The 24,120-nt window shown below is 36.8% G+C and overlaps 1 protein-coding gene across 2 annotated transcripts in view; it reads left to right on the forward strand.

The window, feature by feature from the left end:
* Positions 1-24,120, forward strand: part of UGT8 (UDP glycosyltransferase 8) — a 112,860-nt gene that overhangs the window by 79,602 nt on the left and 9,138 nt on the right. For both annotated transcript variants that reach the window (XM_053571354.1, XM_053571315.1), the window contains exons 3-4: positions 20,413-20,555; positions 22,660-22,736. In XM_053571354.1, the coding sequence (XP_053427329.1) occupies positions 20,413-20,555; positions 22,660-22,736 (220 nt within the window). The remainder of the gene's footprint in view (positions 1-20,412; positions 20,556-22,659; positions 22,737-24,120) is intronic.

The raw sequence follows: 24,120 nt of genomic DNA on the forward strand, positions 1-24,120 counted from the left end.
AGAATGAACCCCCATATGTATACCATGGAATACTATGCAGCATTAAAAAAAGATGGAGACTTTACCTCTTTTATGTTTACATGGATGGAACTGGAAAATATTCTTCTTAGTGAAGTATCTTAGGAATGGAAAAAAAATTCAATGTACTCAGTACTACTATAAAACCAATTTATAATCACTCACACTTTCATATGAGAGATGAATCACAGCTATAGCCCAGGATGAAAACGGGGAGGGGAGGGGGAGGGAGGGGGTGGTTCGATAGAGGGAGGGTTAATGGTGGGATCACACCTACGGAGCATATTGCAAGGGTACAAAACACTGTGATGAGGTGAAAGCTATGTTAATTAGTAGGAGGTAAGCACTCCAATTTGTACAAATAATCAATACATTGAATCCCACAAAGGCATAAATGTATTCATGATCTATGTATATATGACCTAAAAAAAAAAAGAATGAGCCCCCAACTCTGCTAAAAATAAAAACACCAGCTGGGCGTTGTGGCGGGCACCCTGTAGTCCCAGCTACTTGGGAGGCTAAGGCAAAAGGATCACTTGAGCCCAAGAGTTTGAGGTTGCTGAGAGCTATAATGTCAGACACTCTACCCAGGGCAACAGATTGCGACTCTGGCTCAAAAAACAAAACAAAACAAAATGAATATTTCAGGATAATATATTGATTTTATTGCATTATAGTATGCATTCTTTGGTATGCTTTGGTATTTTTCCACTTTGAGAATTTCTGATTTCTATGTGATTATGTATATTCAATAACCACTGATTCAAAATTGTATGTGAACTGTTAATTAAAAGAAGCAATGCTTTTGACCAGAGGGTATTTTAACTACACTTGGCTGGTATACAGAGATTTTTCCCAAGCTGAGCTCACCTGGACACTCTGCATTTGCCCTGAGGGCCTGATGTGTGTTAGGATCACTGATTCTCCTCTGCCCAGCTGCAAAATTCTTTGCAGTGACTCCCGCTGTGTAGTCACATTTTTTTGCTTTTGAAACTGTGCTATTTCAAGGTGCTATTGTCCTATTTCAACTCCGGGGCAGTTGCTGGCCTTAGAGCCCGTTTCTTACCTTCTTATCATGTCTTCCTCATAGAACATGTTACACATAGCACTTTTTGGCGAATTTTTCCATATTTGCATCCATTTTATATATGTGGACTATTTTTTAAAAGCTCATTCTTTGAAGTGGTTAGTATATCACTACAACATACAAATATATTAATTTGTCAATTTTTATTTTAAAATGATATATATGCATTCTTAGATTTTATGGACTACTTAGTCCAATATTATGACAATGGTTTCCTGTTTCATTAAAAGAGTTGCTTTCCTGGTGATGTTTTTAACTTTTGGTTGTTGGTTTTTAATCTATTTTGAGATTTATTTGGTTTGTCAGAATCAACCCTCAGGTAACATGAATCCAAGATGAACTCAAATTCAGAGATTTTTTTTTAAAACTTGGAGCCTGGTTTTTAGCTGACTGTATTTATTTCTTACTTTTCCATAGAAAGGTTTTTCTTCTGTAGATGTGCAAGTTTTCCTTTTATTCTGCAATCCTTTCTTGCTACGTTTTTCTATTGAACACACAATTCCTTCCGTGTTTCTGCTGTACTTGTGTTCTCAGATTGCCCCCTCTTAAACTCAGAGTTTTAAAACTTGATGAGCTATTTGAAATCTTTGCCAGCACCCTTTTGTATATCAGCTGTTAATTTAGAGGAAAAATGCTCTAAATTAAATGCTCTAATGTTGTTGTCTATTTTTCCCTCATATTTCATTGTAGTGAGTGGTTTTTCTAACCAATTTTCCTTTGAAGCAACATAGTAAAATGAAGCATATCAAGAAAAGAGGCGAACAGTTTGACTTGTGAAGACTTGACCAGTTGCAGTTGACTCTATTTTTCCTCAGTTGAGAATATTTGAAGTGTCTTTTTCTTATTTTACTTAAGCATATTTCTTTTATAAAAAGTTCTACATCTCCTTTTAATTTTTTTGTGAAATTTAGTACAGTTTTAACATTAAAATCAAGTCCTGGCTTGTTTTCAATGTGTGTGCTGCCTCTACTCTTTTTTTCTTTTTTTAATTGTTAATTCATAGCTGTGTACATTAGTGCAATCAAGGGGTACAATGCGCTGGTTTCGTATACAATCTGAAATATTCTCACCAAACTGTTCAACGTAGCCTTCGTGGCATTTTCTTAGTCATTGTATGTAGACATTTGTATTCTGCATTTAGTAAGTTTCACCTGTACCCATTCTAAGATTCACCATAGGTGTGGCCCCACCCATTATCCTTCCTCCACCCTAACCTCCCCCCTCCCTTCTGCTTCCTTGGCCCTTTCCTCATAGTCTTGTGCTATAGTTGGGTTATGGTCTTCATGTGAAAGCTATAATTCAGTTTCATAGTAGGGCTGAGTACATTGGATACTTTTTCTTCCATTCCTGAGATACTTTGCTACGAAGAGTATGTTCCAGCTCCATCCATGTAAACATGAAAGAGGTAAAGTCTCCATCTTTCTTTAAAGCTGCATAGTATTCCATGGTGTACATGTACCACAACTTGCTAGTCCATTCGTAGTTCGATGGGCACTTGGGCTTCTTCCATGTCTTAGCAATTATGAATTGGGCTGCAGTAAACATTCTGGTACAGATGTCTTTGTTATATTGTGATTTTTGGTCTTCTGGATATAAACCTACTAAAGGAATTATAGGATCGAGTGGCAGGTCTATTTTTAGGTCTCTAAATATTCTCCAAACATTCTTCCAGAAGGAACCTAGTAGTGTGCATCCCAGCATTGTATAAGTGTTCCCTTTTCTCCACATTCACACCAACATCTCTGGTTTTGGGATTTTGTTATGTGGGCTACTCTTACTGGGGTTATGTGATATCTCAAAGTAGTTTTGGTTTGCATTTCTCTGATGATTAAGGATGATGATCTTTTTTTCATGTGTTGGTAGATCATGTGTCTGTCTTCTTTAGAGAAGTTTCTCTTCAAGTCCCTTGCCCACCCTGCGATGGGATCACATGTTCTTTTCTTGCTAATATGTTTGAGTTCTCTGTGGATTCTGGTTAGTAGACCTTTATCAGAGGTATAACCTACAAATATTTTCTCTCATTCTGAGGGCTGTCTGCTTGCTTTACTTACTATGTTCTTGGCTGTGCAGAAGCTTTTTAGTTTGATCAGGTCCCAGTAGTGTATTTTTGATACTGCTTCAATTGCCTGGGAGTCCTCCTCATAAAATATTCACCTAGGCCGATTCCTTCAAGACTTTTCCCTGCACTTTCTTCAAGCATTTTTATAGTTTCATGTCTTAAGTTTAAATCTTTTGTCCATTGAGAGTCTATCTTAGTGAATGGCGAAAGGTGTGGGTCCAATTTCAGTCTTCTACAGGTTGCCAGCCAGTTCACCCAGCACCATTTGTTGAATAGGGAATCTTTTCCCCACTGAATGTTTTTAATTGGCTTGTGAATTAAAGATCAAATAACAGTAAGTAGCTGGATTCATCTCTTGGTTCTCTATTCTGTTCCTGACATCTACTTCTCTGTTTTTGTGCCAGTACCATGCTGTTTTGATCACTATCGATTTATAGTGCAGTTTCAGGTCTGGTAGCGTGATTCCTCCTGCTTTGTTTTTATTGCTGAGTAATGTTTTGGCTCTTTGAGTTTTTTTCTGATTCCCTATAAAACGAAGTATTATTTTTTCAAGATCTTTAAAATATGACAATGGAGCTTTAATAGGGATTGCATTAAAATTATATATTGCTTTGTGTAGTATAGACATTTTAACAATGTTGATTCTTCGCAGCCATGAGCATGTTATGTTTTTCCATTTGTTAACATCTTCAGCTATTTCTTTTCTTAAAGTTTCATAGTTCTCCTTATAGAGATCTTTCACGTCCTTTGTTAGGTAAACTCCCAAATATTTCATCTTCTTTGGCACTACTGTGAAAGGAATAGAGTCCTTGACTAATTTTTCGGCTTTACTATTGTTGGTATATATAAAGGCTACAGAATTATGGGTGTTGATTTTGTAGCCTGAGACATTGCTGTATTCCTTGAGCACTTCTAAACGTTTCGTAGTAGAATCCCTAGTGTTTTCCAGATATACGATAATGTCATCTGTGAAGAGTGCAAGTTTGATTTCTTCTTACCTGATGTGGATAACCTTGATTGCCTTTTCCCCCCTAATTGCAATGGCTAAAACTTCCATTACACTGTTAAAGAGCAATGGAGACAATGGGCAACCTTACCTGGTTCCTGATTTAAGTGGAAATGATTTCAATTTAACTCCATTCAATACTATATTGGCTGTGCGTTTGCTGTAGATGGTCTCTATGAGTTTAAGAAATGTCCCTTCTTTTTTTTTTTTTTTTTTTTTTTTTGTAGAGACAGTCTCGCTTTATGGCCCTCGGTAGAGTGCCGTGGCCTCACACAGCTCACAGCAACCTCCAACTCCTGGGCTTAAGCAATTCTCTTGGCTCAGCCATCCGAGTAGCTGGGACTACAGGCGTCCGCCACAACGCCCGGCTATATACCAATTTTCTTAAGTGTTCTGATCATGAAGGGATGCTGGATATTATCAAAAGCTTTTTCTGCATCAATTGAAAGAATCAAATGGTCCTTATTTTTTAGTTTGTTTATGTGCTGAATTACATTTACAGATTTACGTATGTTGAACCATCCTTGAGATCCTGGGATAAATCCCACTTGGTCGTTGTGTATAATTTTTTTGATATGTTGGATTCTGTTTGTTAGGATCTTATTGAGTATTTTAGCATCAATATTCATTAGTGATATTGGTCTATAATTTTCTTTCCTTGTTTGGTTTTTCCCTGGTTTGGGGATCAAGGTGATATTTGCTTTGTAGAATGTGTTGGGTAATAGTCCTTCTTTTTCTATATTTTCGAAGAGGTTTAGAAATATAGGTACTAGTTCTTCTTTAAAGGTTTGGTAGACCTAAAGCCATCTGGTCCTGGGCTTTTCTTTTTAGGGAGATTTTGTATAGTTGATACTATTTCAGAACTTGATATAGGCCTGTTCAACATTTCCACTTGATTCTGACTAAGTCTTGGTAGGTGGCCTACTTCCAGGTATTGGTCGATTTCTTTCAGGTTTTCATATTTCTGAGAGTAGAGTTTCTTGTAGTATTTGTTAAGGATTTTTTGAATTTCTGAGGGGTCTGTTGTTATTTCATGGTTACTATTTCTGATTGATGAAATTAGAGATTTTACTCTTTTTTTCCTGGTTAGGTTGGCGAAAGGTTTATCTATTTTATTGATCTTTTAAGAAAACCAACTTTTGGATTTATTGATGTGTTGTGTAATTCTTTTGTTTTCAATTTCATTTAATTCTGCTCTGATTTTGGTTATTTCTTTTCTTCTGCTGAGTTTGCGGTTGGAGTGTTCTTCCTTCTCCAGTTGCTTGAGATGTCCCATTAAGTTATTCACTTCCTCTCTTTCCCTTTTCTTGAGGAAGGCTTGCAGTGCTATAAATTTCCCTCTTAGGACTGCCTTTGCAGTATCCCAGAGGTTCTGGAAATTTGTGTCTTGATTGTTGTTTTGTTCCAGAAATTAGGTGATTACCTTCTTAATCTCATCAATAACCCATCTATCCTTCAGCATAATGTTGTTTAGCTTCCATGTTTTTGTATGGGTATGCAGGTTCCTGTTGTTATTGAGTTCAACTTTTATTCCATGATGGTCTGAGAAGATGCAAAGAATAGTTTCTATTTTTTTAAATTTGCTGAGGTTAGATTTATGGCCTAGGATGTGATCCATTTTGGAGTATGTTCCGTGGGCTAATGAGAAGAATGTGTATTCAGTTTTGTTGGGATGAAATGTTCTGTAGATGTCTGTTACGTCCTGATGTTGAATGGTTAAGTTTAAATTTAAAATTTCTTTGCTTAGCTTCTTTTTGGAGGATCTATCCAGCACTGCTAAAGGGTTGTTAAAATCTTTAGGTACTATGGAACTGGAGGAAATCAAGTTGCTCATGTCTGTTAGAGTTTCTCTTATAAATTGAGGTGTGTTCTGGTTGGGTGCATAAATATTAATAATTGAAATCTCATCATCTTGAGTATTACCTTTAACAAATATGAAGTGTCCATCCTTATCCTTCCTTATTTTGGTTGGTTTAAAGCCTATTACATCTGCAAATAAGATTGCAGCGCTTGCTTTTTTCTGCTTTCCATTTGCCTGGAGTATAGATGACCATCCCTTTACCTTGAGTCTATATTTGTCTTTTAATGTAAGATGTGATTCCTGTATGCAGCAGATATCTGGCTTGAGTCTTTGTATCCAGTCAGCCAACCTGTGCCTCTTTAGAGGACAATTTAAACCATTCACATTAGTTGAGAATATTGATAAGCCTTTTGAGAGTTCAGTGGACATTTTTAATCCTTTTGTGACTGTGGAAGTTGGAATTTGATCAAAATTTTCTGGTTGGGTTTTCTTTTGTGGTGGAGGATTACGCTGGTCTTTGTGGAGGATAGGTCTGAGAATATCCTGGAGAGCTGGTTTAGTTATGGCAAATTTCTTCAACATGTGAATGTCCTTGAAGTATTTAATTTCTCTGTCATAAGTGAAACTCAGTTTAGCTGGGTACAGGATCCTGGGTTGAAAGTTATTTTGTTTTAGGAGATTAAAAGTCGATGACCGTCCTCTTGTAGCTGGGTCTAATCTTGGAGAGACACCTCCCCAACTCTGAGAACTGCCAGAGGCAATGGTGAAAAACAATCATGAGGCAAAATCAACAGAAAAACTCTGGCAATATGAATAATCAGAGTAGATCAACTTCCCCCAGGATCAATGGAACAGACACAGCACAAGATCCCATGCACAAATAGCTGAGATATCAGAAATCAAATTCAGAATCTGGATAGCAAATAAGATTGGAATATAATTCCAAGCAGTAACCCAAAAGATATCTCAAGAATTCAACGCATTCAAAGACCAAATGACCAAGGATTTTGACACATTGAGACAAGAAGTTCAGCCCTCAAAGATCTAAGAAACACAGTAGAATCCCTTAGTAACAGAATGGAGCAAGCAGAAGAGAGGATTTCTGACATTGAAGACAAAGCTTTCGAATGCTCGCGAGCTCTCAAAGAGGAAGAGAAATGGAGGGCAAAAACAGATCACTCTCTCAGAGAGCTCTGGAATAATTCAAAGAACAGCAAAATTCATCTTATAGGCATCCCCAAAAATGACGAAGTGGCTTCACAAGGCACAGAGTCTCTTCTCTATGAGATTATGAAGGAGAACTTTCCAGATATACCAAGAGATTCTGAAATTCAGATAGCAGACAGTTTCAGAACTTCAGCACGACTCAACCCGAATAAGATCCCCCAGACACATCATAATCAATTTCACTAAAGTTAATATGAAGGAGAAAATTCTCAAAGCAGCCAAACGAAAGAAAACCATCACTTACAAGGGCAAGAATATTAGAATAACTGCAGATTTCTCTGCTGAAACCTTTCAAGCTGCCTCTATTCTTATGAATACTCTGATGAGGGTTTCCTCCCTGCCCTCTGCTGCTCGCACATCCCAGGTTCAGACACTATTTAAGGTGGTGACTGTGCAAAGAGTCCATCAGTCTCTGGTGCTTAGGAATGAGAGTAAAGAGCATGAACTTGTGGTCCCAAGAATCATAAGGCATCTTCCAAATGCCTTTTAAATTAACATTTAACCTGTAATGTACCTGAAATACTGAAGTATAACTTCAGCTATTCTAAATTACCACATGTAAAGACATTTAAGAAAAGTGCATATAGATTTCTGAAAAGACAATTTACAAATGAACCTTTGGAATAAACTCATTTGTAAGGTGGATTTTTGCATAGGTTTGATTTAGCAAAACAATAAAAACTTAATATACACTATCAAATAGATTAATTTTTATTGACTGCACATGAATTATGGGTAACACCCTGTGGTATTGGGTGCCTTGAAATTAAAGGAATTATAATCTGATTATGAACGTGATATATGTATACAAATAATTTTAAAACTAATTAAAATGTGAGCAGTGCTATAAGAAAGCTATAAAATACTATTGAAGAAGAGAAAGAATAAATTTTTAAATTGGGCAAGAATAAGACAAGGAATGATATAGTAGGTGGCATTTGAGCTGACTTTGATAGGCTTATTTAATTTGGTTAGATGGAAATGCTGTCATGTAAGGGAATCAAAGTGAACAGTGTTAACCAGGGATTAGGCAGGAGTAGGTTAAGATAAAAGAGTGTAGAAGGACCTGGTGTGGGCCAAAGTAGGAAATAAGAAACAGACAGGTCTTGGGTGTCATTGGGTCGTTGGACCAATAAGAATTTTAAGAACTTTGTCATGGATAAATTTAGAAAAGAACCGAATATTGAGAACTTGATCATTGGACGTTGAGTGGAGAGTACAACTTTTTAAACATACCAGTTGGGATTAGAACATGAACTTGTATGAGAGGTTTAGGTCCTGTAACCTCAAACAGCTATATTTGATAACTGGTAATTTATTCTTCACATATATAAGTCGTTGTTGAGTTTAGCTGTGTTTTTTCTTATTCCTATCTTCCTATTTTCCATCCAATATGAGAATGAGATTTGTTTTTAAGCTGTCTTTATATAAGGCAGCACTGGACAAGCACACAGTCCAGCAGGCGCTGTGAGCACGGCTCTGCATGTTTCTGCCTGAGGTACAAATGCTCACCCTGAATGATCGACTTAGTCATCCCAGGATCAATGCACCATTGCCCATACCTTTCCAGGTCATTGACTTTGTGATACAGGAGTTTACTTCCTGAATAGTTGTGGAAATAGATTATATAATGGGGGCGTGAGATGGAGGATAAGGGGAAGATTAGTTACTAGTTTTCTAGTCTGGATTGTCATTCACTCCACAAAAGTTAATCAAAGACTTCTTTTACTTTCTTGACCATGTACACTATTCATGCTCATCAGATAGAAACACTACAACTAATGGAAATATGCATGAGGTCGTTGTCACAGGATATGATCTCATTGCATATTTTGGTCTTTGGCTTCACACGTGCTACCGTAGGCATTTGGGAGAAGTTGAGCTGTGTGCTTCATTGGCCTGGAAGGATCTATTTGGGTGATTGAATCTGGAAATGATATAAACTAGACTAGTTCTAGCCAAATTCTGTACTTAACTATTTTTCTCTATGTAGGTTTATAATCTAGAAACACCAAATATCAGTATTATAATACTTGAAAAGGAGAAATTTTCTTTAATTTATGAAAGGATTTTTAGATGACAATGGATTTTTGATACTTTATTTAATCGAACTCATCATAAATGTATTTCTCATTGGTTTAGAAGTATTAGCTTACAACTACTAATTGCTTATAACGAAATTCAAATTTTTGCTTTGGAAATTCAACTCTGAAATCAAGAGATACTATGATATAATTTAAAGAGATTTACTTTCAGGCTCTCCGTTTCCCTGGCGGACAGGGAGGAAATAAAGCAAAGGCAATATTAACAAGCTGATAGTAAACCTCATGAGTTTGAATTGGACTATGAACTTCTGGGCAGGAAAGCATATCTTACTCTTTTATATTCCTGGTACCAAGTAAGTGCCTGGCACACAGAACGTGACCAATAAAAGTTTGTTTAACTGTTATTGAATTATTAATGAAACGAATATGCCTGCACATTTAAAAAGGGCCCTGTACTCTGTCCTTGTGGGTAATATCAGTAGATTTCAAATGGGAATGGGACTACCAGAATGATTGTGGAAAAACACCAGGTAAGTATTACAGTTTGTCTATTGAATATTGATGAGTACCCTAGACTCATGGCTTAGAACTAAATTCTTTGGTATTATTAGGCCTCAACTTAACCATTTTCTTATTTTGAAGAAACAACTTAATGGGTTTAAAGTCTCAGAGTAGGTGTTCATTGACTGTTAATTACTCTTTTTTCTCCCTGATCTTTTCTGAGTAAAGAATGCCAGGGGCTTCCTGTGGGTCTCTTAGTGACTCTTCAGTAAGGAATCAAATGAAGATACATTGAGAAATGCCAGTCCCTAGAGCTGTAAAAACAACCTGCGTGACATTTAAGCAGCCATTAATTCTGCCTATATAAGAGTCAGACAGGAACCCGCTGTATCTAGGTTAGGAATTCAGATTCTGTGCTCTACGTTGTCCAGACTCTTAGCTTGAAGACTCAAGAACTAGAGGGATCATCTTCAAGCTCATTTAGTCTCAAGTTTGGTGGTTTATATTGGCTGTTGGCTGAAATCTTAGCTGGGCTATTAGTGACCACACCTACACTTGGCCTCTCCACATTGCCTTGTTTTACTGATAGCACAGTGGCTGGATAGCAAGAGTGAAGGTTCCAAAAGAGTGAGAAGTAGAGTGTGGTTGTATCCTTTGTTATGACTTTGGAAGTCACATAGTATTTCTTTTGTACTCTATTGATTAGAGAGGTCAGGAGTCGGCTCAGGTTCGTGGAGTGTGGACACAGTCCCTTGTGATGGGTAGATTCTGAGAACACAGATGGGCCTGAAAATGCTGCTTTAGCTATTTGTGGGAAAATACATGTACAACCCGCCACACAATATAATTCCTATGTCTTTTGCTACAGCTTTATAATTTTCAGGTGTGATTAATCATAATATCTCCCTAGATTGTTTTACCAAGTAGTCCATGTAGCGATACCTTGTATGTAATTTACCAAAAAACCAGTTCAGTATGTTAATCAGATACTGAAATTATCTGGTGGGGAGTTTACATTTAAAAATAAAAAAAAATAGATTAGGTAGATTATTTTTCACAATACAATAAAATTTTATTGATTTAATTTGCATCCAAAAATCCAGTGTATTTTTGTTTTGATTTTTTTTCTCCCAGAGTTTATTTGGGTATAGTCCGGGTTTACAAAGCTGTTATGGCAGACCCCTGAGGGGGTTGGAGTCAGGGGAAGCTTTTAAGGGCAAACAGAAGTCCACACAAGCTATTTTAAACTAAGACCACTGGTTACAGGGACTTACTGCAGGTAGCGGTGTTTGTCCATTGGTCATACCGGCTGACGCTGGTAAACCATAGTTCTCATGTGTGGGACTATCAAACTGAAAGCTATATCCCTTTTATTTTCTTTACTTTGCAATTCATTTATAACAATCTCTAAAATACATTACTTTTTAATAATAGCAAATTTATAGGAAATTTGAGCAGTTTCCCACACACAAGGATATTCTTCTACATGACTATCATTCCAAAGTGTTGAAATAAGGAAACAGTCAATGACACATATGTGTGTGTGTATATATGCTGTACATGTATGCATATATATATACATATGTACGTATATACATGTATGTCTATGTGTGTATGTATATGTGCGTATACATACGTGTCGTATATGTATGTCTGTACTTACGTGTGTATATACATACATGCATATATGTGTGTGTACACATACATACTCCCATTTAACTCTTGCACCTCTTTGAAGTTTTGCGAGCTCCTCTGGTAATGTCTGCCTTTATTTGCCATGTGTCTTTCTACTCCTTCTTCTTGAACATTTATTCACTTTTTTTTCTCATGAATTTGATGTTGTTGAAGAGTATAGGCCTGTTACTTTTTAGAAGGTCCCTCGGTCTGAGCTTCTCTTATGCTCCTCATAATTGGATGCAGGTTATGTGCCCATGACAGCAATATCACGGAAGGGATGTTGTGTTCTGCGAATTGCATCTAATTAGGTGGCTCGTGGTTTGGACTCGTTCCATATTTGATGATGTCCACTTTGACCATTTGATTAAGGTGCTGTGTACCAGGCTTCTTTCCTGTCACCACTGTAAATTTTATCTTGGTAATCAATTAGAATTTGTAGCTATGTAAATATTCTTTATCAATCTCTGTATCTCTATGACACAACATTGTCAGTGTCATAAAGAAAGTGTTGGGGTTTTTTTGTTTGTTTGTTTTCTCTGGAAGGAAGGTAGGCAGACAGGTGGAATAGCTGGCAGGCCTACCTTTATTTTGTCTGGGCAGATCACATCATAACGTAGTAATTAAGCTTGAATTTGAAAATGAGACATTTCTTTAAAGTGCCCAATCATGTGTCTTACAGTCCATGGAAAAGGCAGTCTTATTAGCTAGTTACCTGAGTGGAAAAATAAAGTAACTTATTTATTAAGGATTTAAATTACTCTTAGCTTTCTTAATTAATTAAAATAAATAAATATTGACTGCCTTGTGTCTCATACCTAGGAGAATTAAGTTATATGCTACATAAAGTGAGCTGGATGCCCTTTTGAAAGAGCAAGTCTCACAGGGAGAGAAACAGAGGGTGTATTTTGTTGAACCTTTGATAAATAATTGTGATGTGAAGAGGAAATTTCAGGCACTAAAAGGCAGGTTGTATTTGAGGGAATGAGAATAAAGTATTATAGCCCAATAGGTTTTAGGGTGGAAATTTAGATATGGTGACATTCTTACGAATATAAGCTCTCAGAAGACAGGGACGTTTGTTCATTTATTCTTTTGATAAGTCCCAAGTCAAGTGCCTAGAAGAGTGTCAGGTATGGTACCTAGCAGGTGCTCAGTGTTAAATGAATGAACGGACGTGGGAACCCAGCTAATGTGCTGGGACACCATTTGGTAAGTGATTATTTGATAACATGACCATTTTTTTTTCCAGCAGAACTTTGAACACTTAGCCTGACAGCAGATTGTTAAAGAATGTTCAAGGATTTCTTTTATATGCAGTACACTCAGATGTGCTAAAAAAAAAAAGTGTTCCTTTTCTTTCAGTACCTGTATTCCTGCACTCTGCACCCCTATTCTCATTCTTGATTGCTAATAAGTACATTCAGATCTTTTCCATTCTTCCCAAACCTCTGGATTCTCAATTTCCTGTCTAACATAAAAAAGCTTTAGATGTCATTTGTGGACTGATATTTTTCTTTTCTGTTGAGAGTTTTACCTGTGTTTTTTTAACATTTCTGTCCATTTTTCTTCGCGTGATTACTTTCCATAGCACCTCAGTACTTTGCCAGGATCATATTCTTGGGATCTTCCTGCTGCTTGTGTGCAGTTTCTCAAAAGTTGGAAGAACCTTGAAAATTTAATTATCTTTAAACTCAAATAATGGTTTCAAATTTTGCTTACTTCTTTTTTTTTTTTTTTTAAGGTTTTTGGTTTTTTTTATTGTTGGGGATTCATTGAGGGTACAATAAGCCAGTTACATTGATTGCAATTGTTAAGCAAAGTCCCTCTTGCAATCATGTCTTGCCCCCACAAAGTGTGACACACACCAAGGCCCCACCCCCCTCCCTTGCAATTGTACTGGCAAAAATTAAAAGCCTCACAAGAAAGAAAAACAGGCACTCTAGAATCTCAGTGGAAATGAAGATTTCTTCAAAGGTGCTCATTTCATGCTCAGAACTTTCCCTGTGGTAATAACGGCATCTTCTGAGATTTTTAAAAGTAAATTGTCACGTTGACATTGATCTTTATTGCTCCTTTAGGTAGCTTAAACTTCTTTAGGTAATCTGTTCTCAGATCAAACCTCTTTAGGTAATCTGTTCTCAGATTATAACCATTTGAATTTTCTACAAAACTGACAAGTAGATTTTATGCTACGTGTGAGATACTTTTTGTAATACTTCTCACGTATTTCAACCAGTTGTACCTGAAGAATCTGAAACAAGGAGAACAAAATATAACTGAGAGAAAATATTTTGGTACTGAAAGACTTTCTATTTTCTTTTCTCAACATGGATATCATTTCAGTTTATAATCTTTGTATTATCTGTCAAACATCCTGGCTAGGGAAAAATTTTGAGTTGACAAAGCACTTCCATATACTTAATCTCATTTAATCTCTGCATTTTTTTTTTTTTTTTTTTTTATTGTTGGGGATTCATTGAGGGTACAATAAGCCAGTTACACTGATTGCAATTGTTAGGTAAAGTCCCTCTTGCAATCATGTCTTGCCCCCATAAAGTGTGACACACACTAAGGCCCCACCCTCCTCCCTCCATCCCTCTTTCTGCTTCCCCCCTCCCATAAACTTAATTGTCATTAATTGTCCTCATATCAAGATTGAGTACATAGGATTCATGCTTCTCCATTTTTGTGATGCTATACATGAGGAGGCTGACTTGATTAACGTCACATTGCACTTTGTGGAATTGGGGTTGTATGCAATTCTCCAGCCAAACAAGTCAGTAAAAACAATGCTTGACACATTTTCATTTTGAAGGATAACTTTTATATTTTCAATGGTATATTTTTAATAAGTCTTGGTTAACTATCTTAGCAGTTGCCAGAGATCACATTTGATGTCCCAAGATGTTTTTTAGAAACATTTTATACCAAAATCTTTGTTATTTCTGTACCTACTCAATTTTGCAGAATAAATTTTGAAGCCCACCTTACCAAAGCAGAACATTCTTTGTATCAGAAACGTTAAAAGGAAAAAGAGGCCTGTGGATGTTGGTGTTGGGAACAAGAAAGTGACTGTAGCACCTACCCCTTCCTCTCCTGTCATGGTCTCTGTGTACGATTCTCTCACCGTACAAACATAATTTTCCTCTGGATGGATCGGGTGGACAGAAAGGATGTCGTGTTTTGGTTTCACCACTACACGAGGCCCCTCTTGAGGCGTCTAGTCTAGGTTTGGGTGGCAGGCTGCCAGCAGGACAGATCTGGTGCTAGGTGTAGCAGCAGCTGGGTCCCCAGGCCTGACATCTGTCAGAGATCTCTCTGTGGGTCTCTAAATTCCGATGCACTCAGAACTAAGCATAATTAGAATAGAGTTAGACTTGTGCCATCTAACTTTTAATCAATTATTCTTGCATCCATTCTGCATCGGTGGTTATTTTTTAAGGAGCAATTTATACTTTTCTGGAATTGGGATGTATTTTACATTGGCCAAAATTAATAGGCGGTTTCTGTTTGTTTTTGGAAGGGGGATAAGAGTATTAAAAAAGTACCACCCAGTGACTGTCTTCTCTAAAAGTTTCAAGGTCCTCCTTACTTCCCACTTTTATTATCTTTCCACCATCCTCCAATTTTTACATCCATTCTATCAAAATATTACCTAAACACATAATTGAAAATTGTACCACATGGGAGCAGTTGCTCCCCCAGGCTGACTCTGTTACATTTCTTAGCTTCTGTTCTGCCCCATCCCCTCACCCACAGAACCACACTGCTTTATCCCGGGGCAGGCTGAACAGCACCACGCTGAGGGGAGCAGGGATGTGAGGGGTGGGCGGACGACGTCCCTCTCACTGCTTTATTCTTCTTAAAACCAAGACAAGGAATTCAGTGCAGTGCATAATTACTGTAGGAAAAGAAATCTGGCAATATAAAAAACAAATAAGTTTCTATCTGGGTCATTTTTTAAAGGCAAATCCTTTAACGTCTGTGGTTATGATGAACATAATATACTGTATATTATCCATATTTTCTTATTCTACTTTTTCCACAAAGGACTTAAGACAACTGACTTAACCCTACAAGAAGATAAAGTGGTTATTTTTATTGTGAGGTTTTTTTTTCTCCCCCAAATATAAAAATACTTCATTGTAACGTATAAATAGGCATCTTAATTGATGGCTTAGACTCTATAGGAATGGAGTTATTCATCTTCATAGGGCAGCACCAATGAAAGTTGCTGATTTCCAGTTCAGGATTCAATCTTTACTGTGATCATTTTCACGATTCTCCCCTTGGTTCAAGTTCCCCTAAACCCATAGAGATGAGCTCTCGGGGTGGCATGTGGTGGTTTTTGAAGTGCAGTCATTTCTGCTCCGTCCTGCTGAGCCGTCTAGTGCAGCTGTGTGCAGGCTGTGCTGCCAACTGCATACGAAGGGCTGGGCGTAATCTCTAAGCCCTTAGGTTGAGTGAAGTGGAAGGTTTCCTCTCTGTATACGTCCACATGTTTATAACATACCTAAGAAGAAGCAGTACTGCTAGTAAATGACAATTGAGTTAAGAAAGAAAATACAGATCCTTAAAAAAATAAGAATAAGTAGTAGAATCCCCCAAAATCGAAAGTAATGAGGGAAAGCCAATACTGAAAATGTTGCAGTATATTATAAGACAATAACTATAAATAAAACTCCTTGGCACTGGCACAGGAATGCATGGATCGATCACTGGAGTAGAATCAAATTCCAAAGTCAACTAAAAGTGTGGCATTTCAAATCCTTGAAGAGAAGATGACCTATTCCACAAGTAGGGTTGAGGAGACTGGCCAACTATTGGGTTAAAAATAAAGATGAATCCCAGCCTCATTCTTTTCTTCAAAAAAAATTCAACATGGATGAAAGGTTAAAACATTAAAGAAACGATATTATAACATCACTGAAAGAAAATACGGACCATTGAAAAGATAATTTTGAAGTGAGAAAGACTTGCTAAATAAAGCCACAAACTCAGAAGCCATTTATGAACATATATTTTGTCTTTCTAGCAAACAAACAAAAACTGGTGAAAGAAAATTAAAAACAAAACAATAATACTTAAAATAAGGTCAGTATTAAATTCATTCTTTTCCAGTTAAAGTGAATTAAATGATAGTATGTTGACATCACCTAATAGAGTCCTGTATATGAAAACAGTTTGAATCTGTGACTCTCTTAGTCATGTGAGGTGAAGCATCTTTCTGAATTCAGGCCATTTAGCTTCCAACTGGGAATTGGTTGTGTTTTCAACTGTTTGGGGGTTTCTCCCCTCACTATTTTGTTTTAGTAGTAATCCTTTATTATGTGTGGTATAAAGATTCTTGCCAGTCTATTCATTATCATGCTGATTTTTTCAATGTCTATCGCACTTTGCTGTCAGATCTGTCCATCTTTTCCTTATGTCTTCTGGAGTCTGTGATTTGACCTTTCCCACCTGAATACAATGAACGTTTCCTTTTGTGTTTTGTTCAAGTACTTTGTATATTTTAGTTCAGTTTAACTTTTTGATACTTCTGTGATTTATACTAATGGAGCGATAGAACCTCATTTTTTCCTAAATCAGTGGCTGGGTGATTCTTTTAGTTTACTGAGCATCTTCACTGCTCTGTCCTTTCTGCTAACACTAAAGACTTTTCATTTCAGTGGCTCTAAACGCGGAGCACATTTCAACATCTAGAAGAGCAAACTGTGCCCATGATTTTCATGGACTTTCTTATACTTTCTCTTTTCTAGATGAATTTTAGAATTGTTTATTCAAGTTCCATAACAAACCTCATGGACTGTAAGCTGAAAATACATTAAATTAAATTGTATAAAATATTAGCATTTTTCATGGTATTACTATTTCTTCTTCAGGTACTTGTTACATCTTTCCATTTATTCAGGTTTTCTTTTTTGTCTTCCAGTAAAGTTTTTATGTATTTTCATGTACATTTTGTGTATTTCTCTCAGGTGTATTCTTAGGTAATGATGGATTTTTGTTGCTATTGGAAATAACTTTTTTAGTTTAGTGTTTTACTTTGATGTTTTCCCAGGAGGAGGAGGATACTAAGATACTTTTATTTATTAGTGTTAAAATTCTAGAATTGGAACTTTTTTTAAACACTGAACATATTTACCCTGTTTCCCTGAAAATAAGACATCCTCCGAAAATAAGACCTACTTACAGGAAAGATAAGACGTCCCCTGAAAATAAGACCTAGCACATCTTTGGGAGCAGACCTTAAAATAATATTTTCGGGGAAACGGGGTATTAGAAGTTTTTTGGAAGAATTGTGATTACATCAACTTTCACTTTATAATTGATGGGGTCTTATATTGCAGAAAACATGCTGTGCATGTGTAGAGTATGTCTGTGTTTCCCAACCCACTGGAGATACAGGCATACTCTCCATGAAGTTCCAATTTCAAAGCCTTTGCCATGAGTTCAGCAAATTCAAGATCCCTAGCCTCTGACTGTTGCATTTGTTCATTCCCCCAATGTCACTTTTGTCAACCAAATGCAAAACCCAGCCCCTTTGATGTTCTCATAAAACAAGCATCCGAATGTGCTGATAGTTAGAGATCATGGGAAGGTCATGTCCACCAGCTCCCTGTGTCTGCTCTGGCCTTTTATCTCCAACCCAGGAAATAATGGTTCAGATATTAGAAGACCAAGTGGAGTATTATCTTCTAAAAATACTGCGTAATTTTCCTGAAGGAAACCATGATGAGTACAATTTTTTTTCTATTCCTTTTTATATCAGTAAAGGTTATATATGGTACTTAAATACACCATATGCATTCAGATCCTTCTCCTGTGTAGTATTTATATTTAAGTACACCCAGCTTATGACTTTACTTGAAATTAAAATTTTAAATCAGTTTTCTCTTGTACATTACTTTGAAACCACAGATAGCACCATTAAATTTTCAGCGCATGTGATGTTCTTGGTAAATGTAGCCGACTGTATGTTAAACGCTTTAATCCAAAGTTAATATAGACTGCATTTTCTATTCTTTTCCACAGATGTTCCTATAGATGTTCCCCTTGACTTACAATGGAGTTCTACCTAATAAACCCATCATAAGTTGAACATATTGTAAGCTGAAATGCATTTAATACACTTCCTGTACCAATATCAGTACAGCTTAGTCTGGCCTAACTTAAACATGCTCAGAACACTTACATTAGTGAACAGCTAGGCAAAATCATTTGTCAACACAGTGCACTGCGGAGTGTTGGTCTTTTACCCTCATGACCCTGTGGCTGACTGGGGCCTGTGACACACTGCCACTGCCCAGCACTGAGAGTATGGGTACTTCTGGCCCTGGTGAAGGTCAAAATTCAAAAACGTATGATTTCTTCTGAATGTTTACAGCTTTTCCACCATCATAAAGTAAACAAACAAACAAAAATCATAAGTTGGAGATAGTTTGCATAAACTCCATAGTTTCTTAGAAAATAAGGTACTTTGGAAAGGTTTCCATCCCTATCACATAATTACAGCCTGTTTTACTGACTAGCTAGGAGAATGGACTTCTTTTCCATCATCATTCTCCATCGTGTAGTGACAGTATTCACTAATTCATTTTGGACATACCATGTGGTCCTCCCGCTGCCCTCTGCTAAGAATCACAATATAGTGAGTTAATACATATTTCTTTAAGCTATAAAGGAAAAGATATGCTTGATGTTTCATTTAAATACTTAAGCTTCACAGTGATTCTGTTGTGATGATACTTTTTTATTGTGTAGTATTTGTTAGTTGGGAATTAGATTATGCTAGAAAGTGATATGAAATGCAAAAGCCATGTCTGATACAGTCATCACAATAACTCACTTATCCAGAGCCAGAGACTTGCAGGGTCTGTGCGCTGTCACTGTGACAGCTCACTCTGCACATTAGGAACACAGAGTGGTGTGGGCCCCTGCTTTTATGACTGCCTCGTGGCATGGGTGTATAATACTGTCCATATCAATGGACCACAAGTTTTTGTCCTTAGAGGGGAATTAATGTATTCCTCAAAGTGGTGTGGCTTTGTTAATTTTCATATTGGAAATTGAAGTTCTTTGTCTTTGGCAAAGATTTATTCAAAAGGGTGACTTACCATTAAAAACAATCTTGTGGGCTGGGTGCGGTGGTTTACGCCAGCAATCCTAGCACTCTGGGAGCCTTGGTGGATAGATTGAGCTCAGGAGTTTGAGACCAGCCTGAGCAAGAGTGATACCCCTGCCTCTACTAAAAATAGGTAAATCAGCCAGGCATACTGGTGCACACCTATAGTCCCAGCTACATGGGAGGGTGAGGCAAGAGGATTGCCCAAGCCCAAGAATTTGAGGTTGCTATGAGTTATGACGCCACAGGCTCTAGGTAGGCTCATATAGGCTCTACCAGGGCGACAGAGTGAGACTGTGTCTCAGAAAAAAAAGAAACAAAAATAGGCTAGTACCTTGTAGCTTGTATCATTTAAAAAACAAGCCTATAGACTAAAAGAAAGCAAAATGGTATCTTTTAAGATAAACTGCTTTCATTTTTATTATAAATCAGATTGACAAGAATTTGTCCTAGACACATGAACAAATTTTTGCCCCTATGATTGATTTGTCATTATCAGTGTTCAATGAGCGTCTTTTGCTTGTAGCCTCATATAAGTTTGATATGTGTTCGAGATGAAGATCATTTTCAGTTTTTTGACTTCTGAGAATGAGGTCATTAATTACTGATTTTTTTAAGTTTTTGATTATTGATTATGTCAACTAAACCATATGCCTTTCTTATTTTAGGCAGTGTTGTCAGATAAGATATTTTAACCAAAAGCAACTATTTAATGGAAAATATACCCTCTTCTTTACCTTGTAATTGTTTAAGAAAATTACCTGAAGATTTTCTTTCTTTTTTTTTTTTTTAACTAGGCTCTTGATAACACTGATTATGAACTTAACTCTTCTTTACCAAACTAACTGCCCCGTTTTTAATTATAGGATCTCCAAAGGTGGGTAAATGGTGCTAATGAACATGGCTTTGTCCTGGTGTCTTTTGGAGCCGGTGTGAAGTATCTGTCAGAAGACATTGCTGACAAACTGGCAGGAGCTCTGGGGAGATTGCCTCAAAAAGTGATTTGGAGGTAAGTTAATAATGCAGATGGTTTCTCTGCTGTTAATTTTTAGTATCTCCTTGTTTACCTCACAAATTCCAGTGAAGAGCAGCACATGGATTCCTTGGTAAAGTAGCAAGATATGCTTGACTTTTCATTTTGTTCTGTAGTGTACTGAAATCTAGGAATTCATAAAACTCTATGACAGATAAAGCAACCTCTGACTTACAACCCAAAAGGAAGATGTGATTCTGAATGATTTACCCTTGTATCAGATTCATGTTTATTTTCCCTTCAGCATTCTACCCTCAGTTATTCTGCTATTATTTATTATCATTACAAACATTAGTTATAATTGCTTGCCTTTCTATCTACTCCTTCACATCAGTTTTGGAATGAGGTAGACAATGATAGTTGAAGGAATAAGCTATAGATAAAATATTACACGGACTCTTTTAGGCTCCCACTTCACCTCCTTTTCAAATACTTCTGATTTACTTAGGAAACCGGGCCTTTAACAAACTCAACAACTTACCAGTTAACACTGGTTACGATCGACCTGTAGATTGACCCCAACTTCCTCGGGGAGGCACTGCTAACATGTCTGTCTCTGAAATTTCCAACCTGATGTTCAGAAATCACACCTGGGGCAGTGCCTGTGGCTCAAAAGGGTAGGGCGCTGGCCCCATATGCCAGAGGTGGCGGGTTCAAGCCCAGCCCTGGCCAAAAACCGCAGAAATCATACCTGAACGCTTTACCTAGTATGTATTTATACCAGTACCCTTGGGCTCTGGGGATGTAGTAGGGAAAAACACTTGGCCTCACAGTTTCTACCACAATTAAAGTGTCTCTCAAGCCATTACACACAAGCTCTGAGAGATACACAGAGGGTGTCAAAAAATGTATACACATTTTAAGCAAGGAAAGATAGCAAGTCATGTTTGACTTTTGCAGTTACAGGAGATACAAGATACAATATACAAGATGACAGACTTTATTGGTGTATATCAAATATTACAATTTTAACAGAGTTTTCCTTTCTTAAAGTGTGTATACTTTTTTTTGGCACCCTCTGTGTATTTCCCCTCTATAACAAATATGCAAGAATTTGCTCCCACTTCTCTGGTTGACTTATGAAATAGATTTGTTTTTTTTCTTACTGCTCTGGACTTTTCTCTTCAGATTCTATTTGTATTGAATTTTCTCTATCAGACTTAACACAGAAAGTGCCTCTTCTGCTTTGTTTTGGGCAGTGTATGTCTTCTCAGTTAGGACTCTTGTTATTCTCTTAGTTGTTAGGCAAGTTTATGGTTTGTCTCTTAAAGACCAGACAGGGACTACCTGTCATTTGCTCCATGGATTTCCTGTCTCTGGGACCAAGCTAATGAAGAGTACTTTCTGCTTTCTTTTCATTGCTGTGTGTTTTCTTAGGCTCTGGGTATCAAGGATTAGGATCATTTGCTATCCGATGGTGGACCTCCCTGGCCCTTCTTATTTCAGCTTTTGGGTATTAGTGGGGAGCGACTTCAGGCATTGATAGTTTGGTTGTTTTTCCCCCCATCTGTTTATACAGATGAGAGAAACCAATGTAAAACAGATTACCATATAAGAAAATTATTTCTTATGTATCCTCGATCAGAGAAAGATTTTTTAATTAGAAAGAAACTTTGGCCAGGTGTGGTGGCTCACACTTGTGATCCCAGCACTTTCTGAGGCCAAGGCAGGAAGATTGCGTAAGGCCAGAAGTTCTGGGCCAGCCTGGGCAACGTAGCAAGGCCCTTCTTCACATTCCCTGTCTCTAAAAAAAGAAAAAAAAATGTAGCCAGGGGTAGTGGAACATACCTTTAGTCTTAGCTGCTTGGGAGATTGAGCTGGAAGGATTGCTTGGGATCCCAAGAGTTGGAGGTTACAGTGAGCTGTGATTGTGCTGGGTGACAGAGCAAGACCCTATCTCCGAAAAAGAAAAGAAGAAATGTACTCAAACTTTTTTTGTTACTAACAAATGGTTTTATTTTTAAGAATATCAACAAGAAATCATGTAACATTTATTTTAGTCTAATAATTTAACGAGGGAAGCCATACCCTAAGTGAGATTTGATTTTTGAAAGATTGATCTTTCTGGTGGACATTTTAGGTTTTCTGGACCCAAACCAAAGAATCTGGGAAACAACACTAAGCTCATAGAATGGCTACCACAAAATGACCTGCTCGGTAAGTCAGGGACGTGCTGGCACAAGTTGGTGGTTCAATTGTGATTATGTACATGTGATTTTTTTTTTACTTGAGCGTATCGTACAGTATGTGGGTTTATGATAGAGTCAGTCATTCAATTTTCTTAATTTTCAGGATTTCTGATGCTTTTTGGTTATTCTGTTTTTATCGAGTATCTCAAGTCTTAAATTCTTACTTAAGAACATTTCAAATCTTATTTGTTAGAAAAAAATTTGCAAAGTGTGATCATTTGGACCTATATGTTAAAATTATTAGACTAGTTACCAAATGTAATTATCTGGAAAACATACTTAATAAACTACATTGTATATAAATTAGCAGTGAACAAAGCTGTTCCTCATTAGGCTTATCAGTAAAAATAATAAAATTAAAACAATGAAAATGTGGATTTGTGCTATAGCTTTATTACAGATGTATCTGAGATCTAAGAGCAATTATAAGTTATTTATTTGTCTGAAAGACGGAGAAGCAGAAGGAAAGGGAAACAGTTGATTTATTTTAACTTCAATTTTTGGTGATCTGCCTTTTTCTTCCTAATTCACGAGATCTTTTTTAAGTATTATGTACTTTGGTTTACTTATTGGATTATGATCTTTAACTCAAAATAATTATTATATGCATGTGTTTTAAGTATATTTGAGTCTAAATAATTTAACTCCATGTTCAGTAAGTATAGATAGTAAAAACGTGTAACTATTCATTAAATTTCTAGGGAAGTATAATGCCAGATTATTTAATATGTTATTTATTAAAGAAATTATAAAGAGGTTATTGATTTTGCGAATATTGACTACCATTTAGTCCATAATACTAACACCTAATATTATGTAAAAGTGGTTGTAATTTTAAATTATACTTCTAAAATGTATTTTCTGGGAGCCACAGTGATCCTCTTAGCACCACTTAAGAATTTCATTTATGTATACATTTTTTTCATCTAGTTCACTGTAAATGTTATTCTCTATAAATGAGGAAAACAGAAAAATAACACCAGGCAGTTTACCTTTCTTGATACTTGTATGTTTTTATCTTTTATGCCTTTACTGTTATGACTGAAGATTTCATAGGTGGTAAAAAAGAAGCAGGAAATTTAAATAAGACACCTCGACTCTCCGCTGTCTCAGTGCAATAGTGTGACACTGCTATGTAGGAACATCTGCATTTTTGTTGTGTGTGTGTTTTGTTTGTTTATTTGCATTTTTACTGCAAGGTGCCACAGCAAGGTCCATGCTGAACACCCGCTCAAGTCCATAGCTCTCCTGAGTCCCTCACAGTCTCGGCTCTCTGACTTCTCCAAGATTAATGTCCTTTCACATTCTGAGCATGACCTTCCTGTCCTCTAAGGGCTATAAGACTAATGAGA

This window comes from Nycticebus coucang, chromosome 1 (genome assembly GCF_027406575.1).
Source record: "Nycticebus coucang isolate mNycCou1 chromosome 1, mNycCou1.pri, whole genome shotgun sequence".
In the NCBI taxonomy this organism is placed as follows: domain Eukaryota; kingdom Metazoa; phylum Chordata; class Mammalia; order Primates; family Lorisidae; genus Nycticebus; species Nycticebus coucang.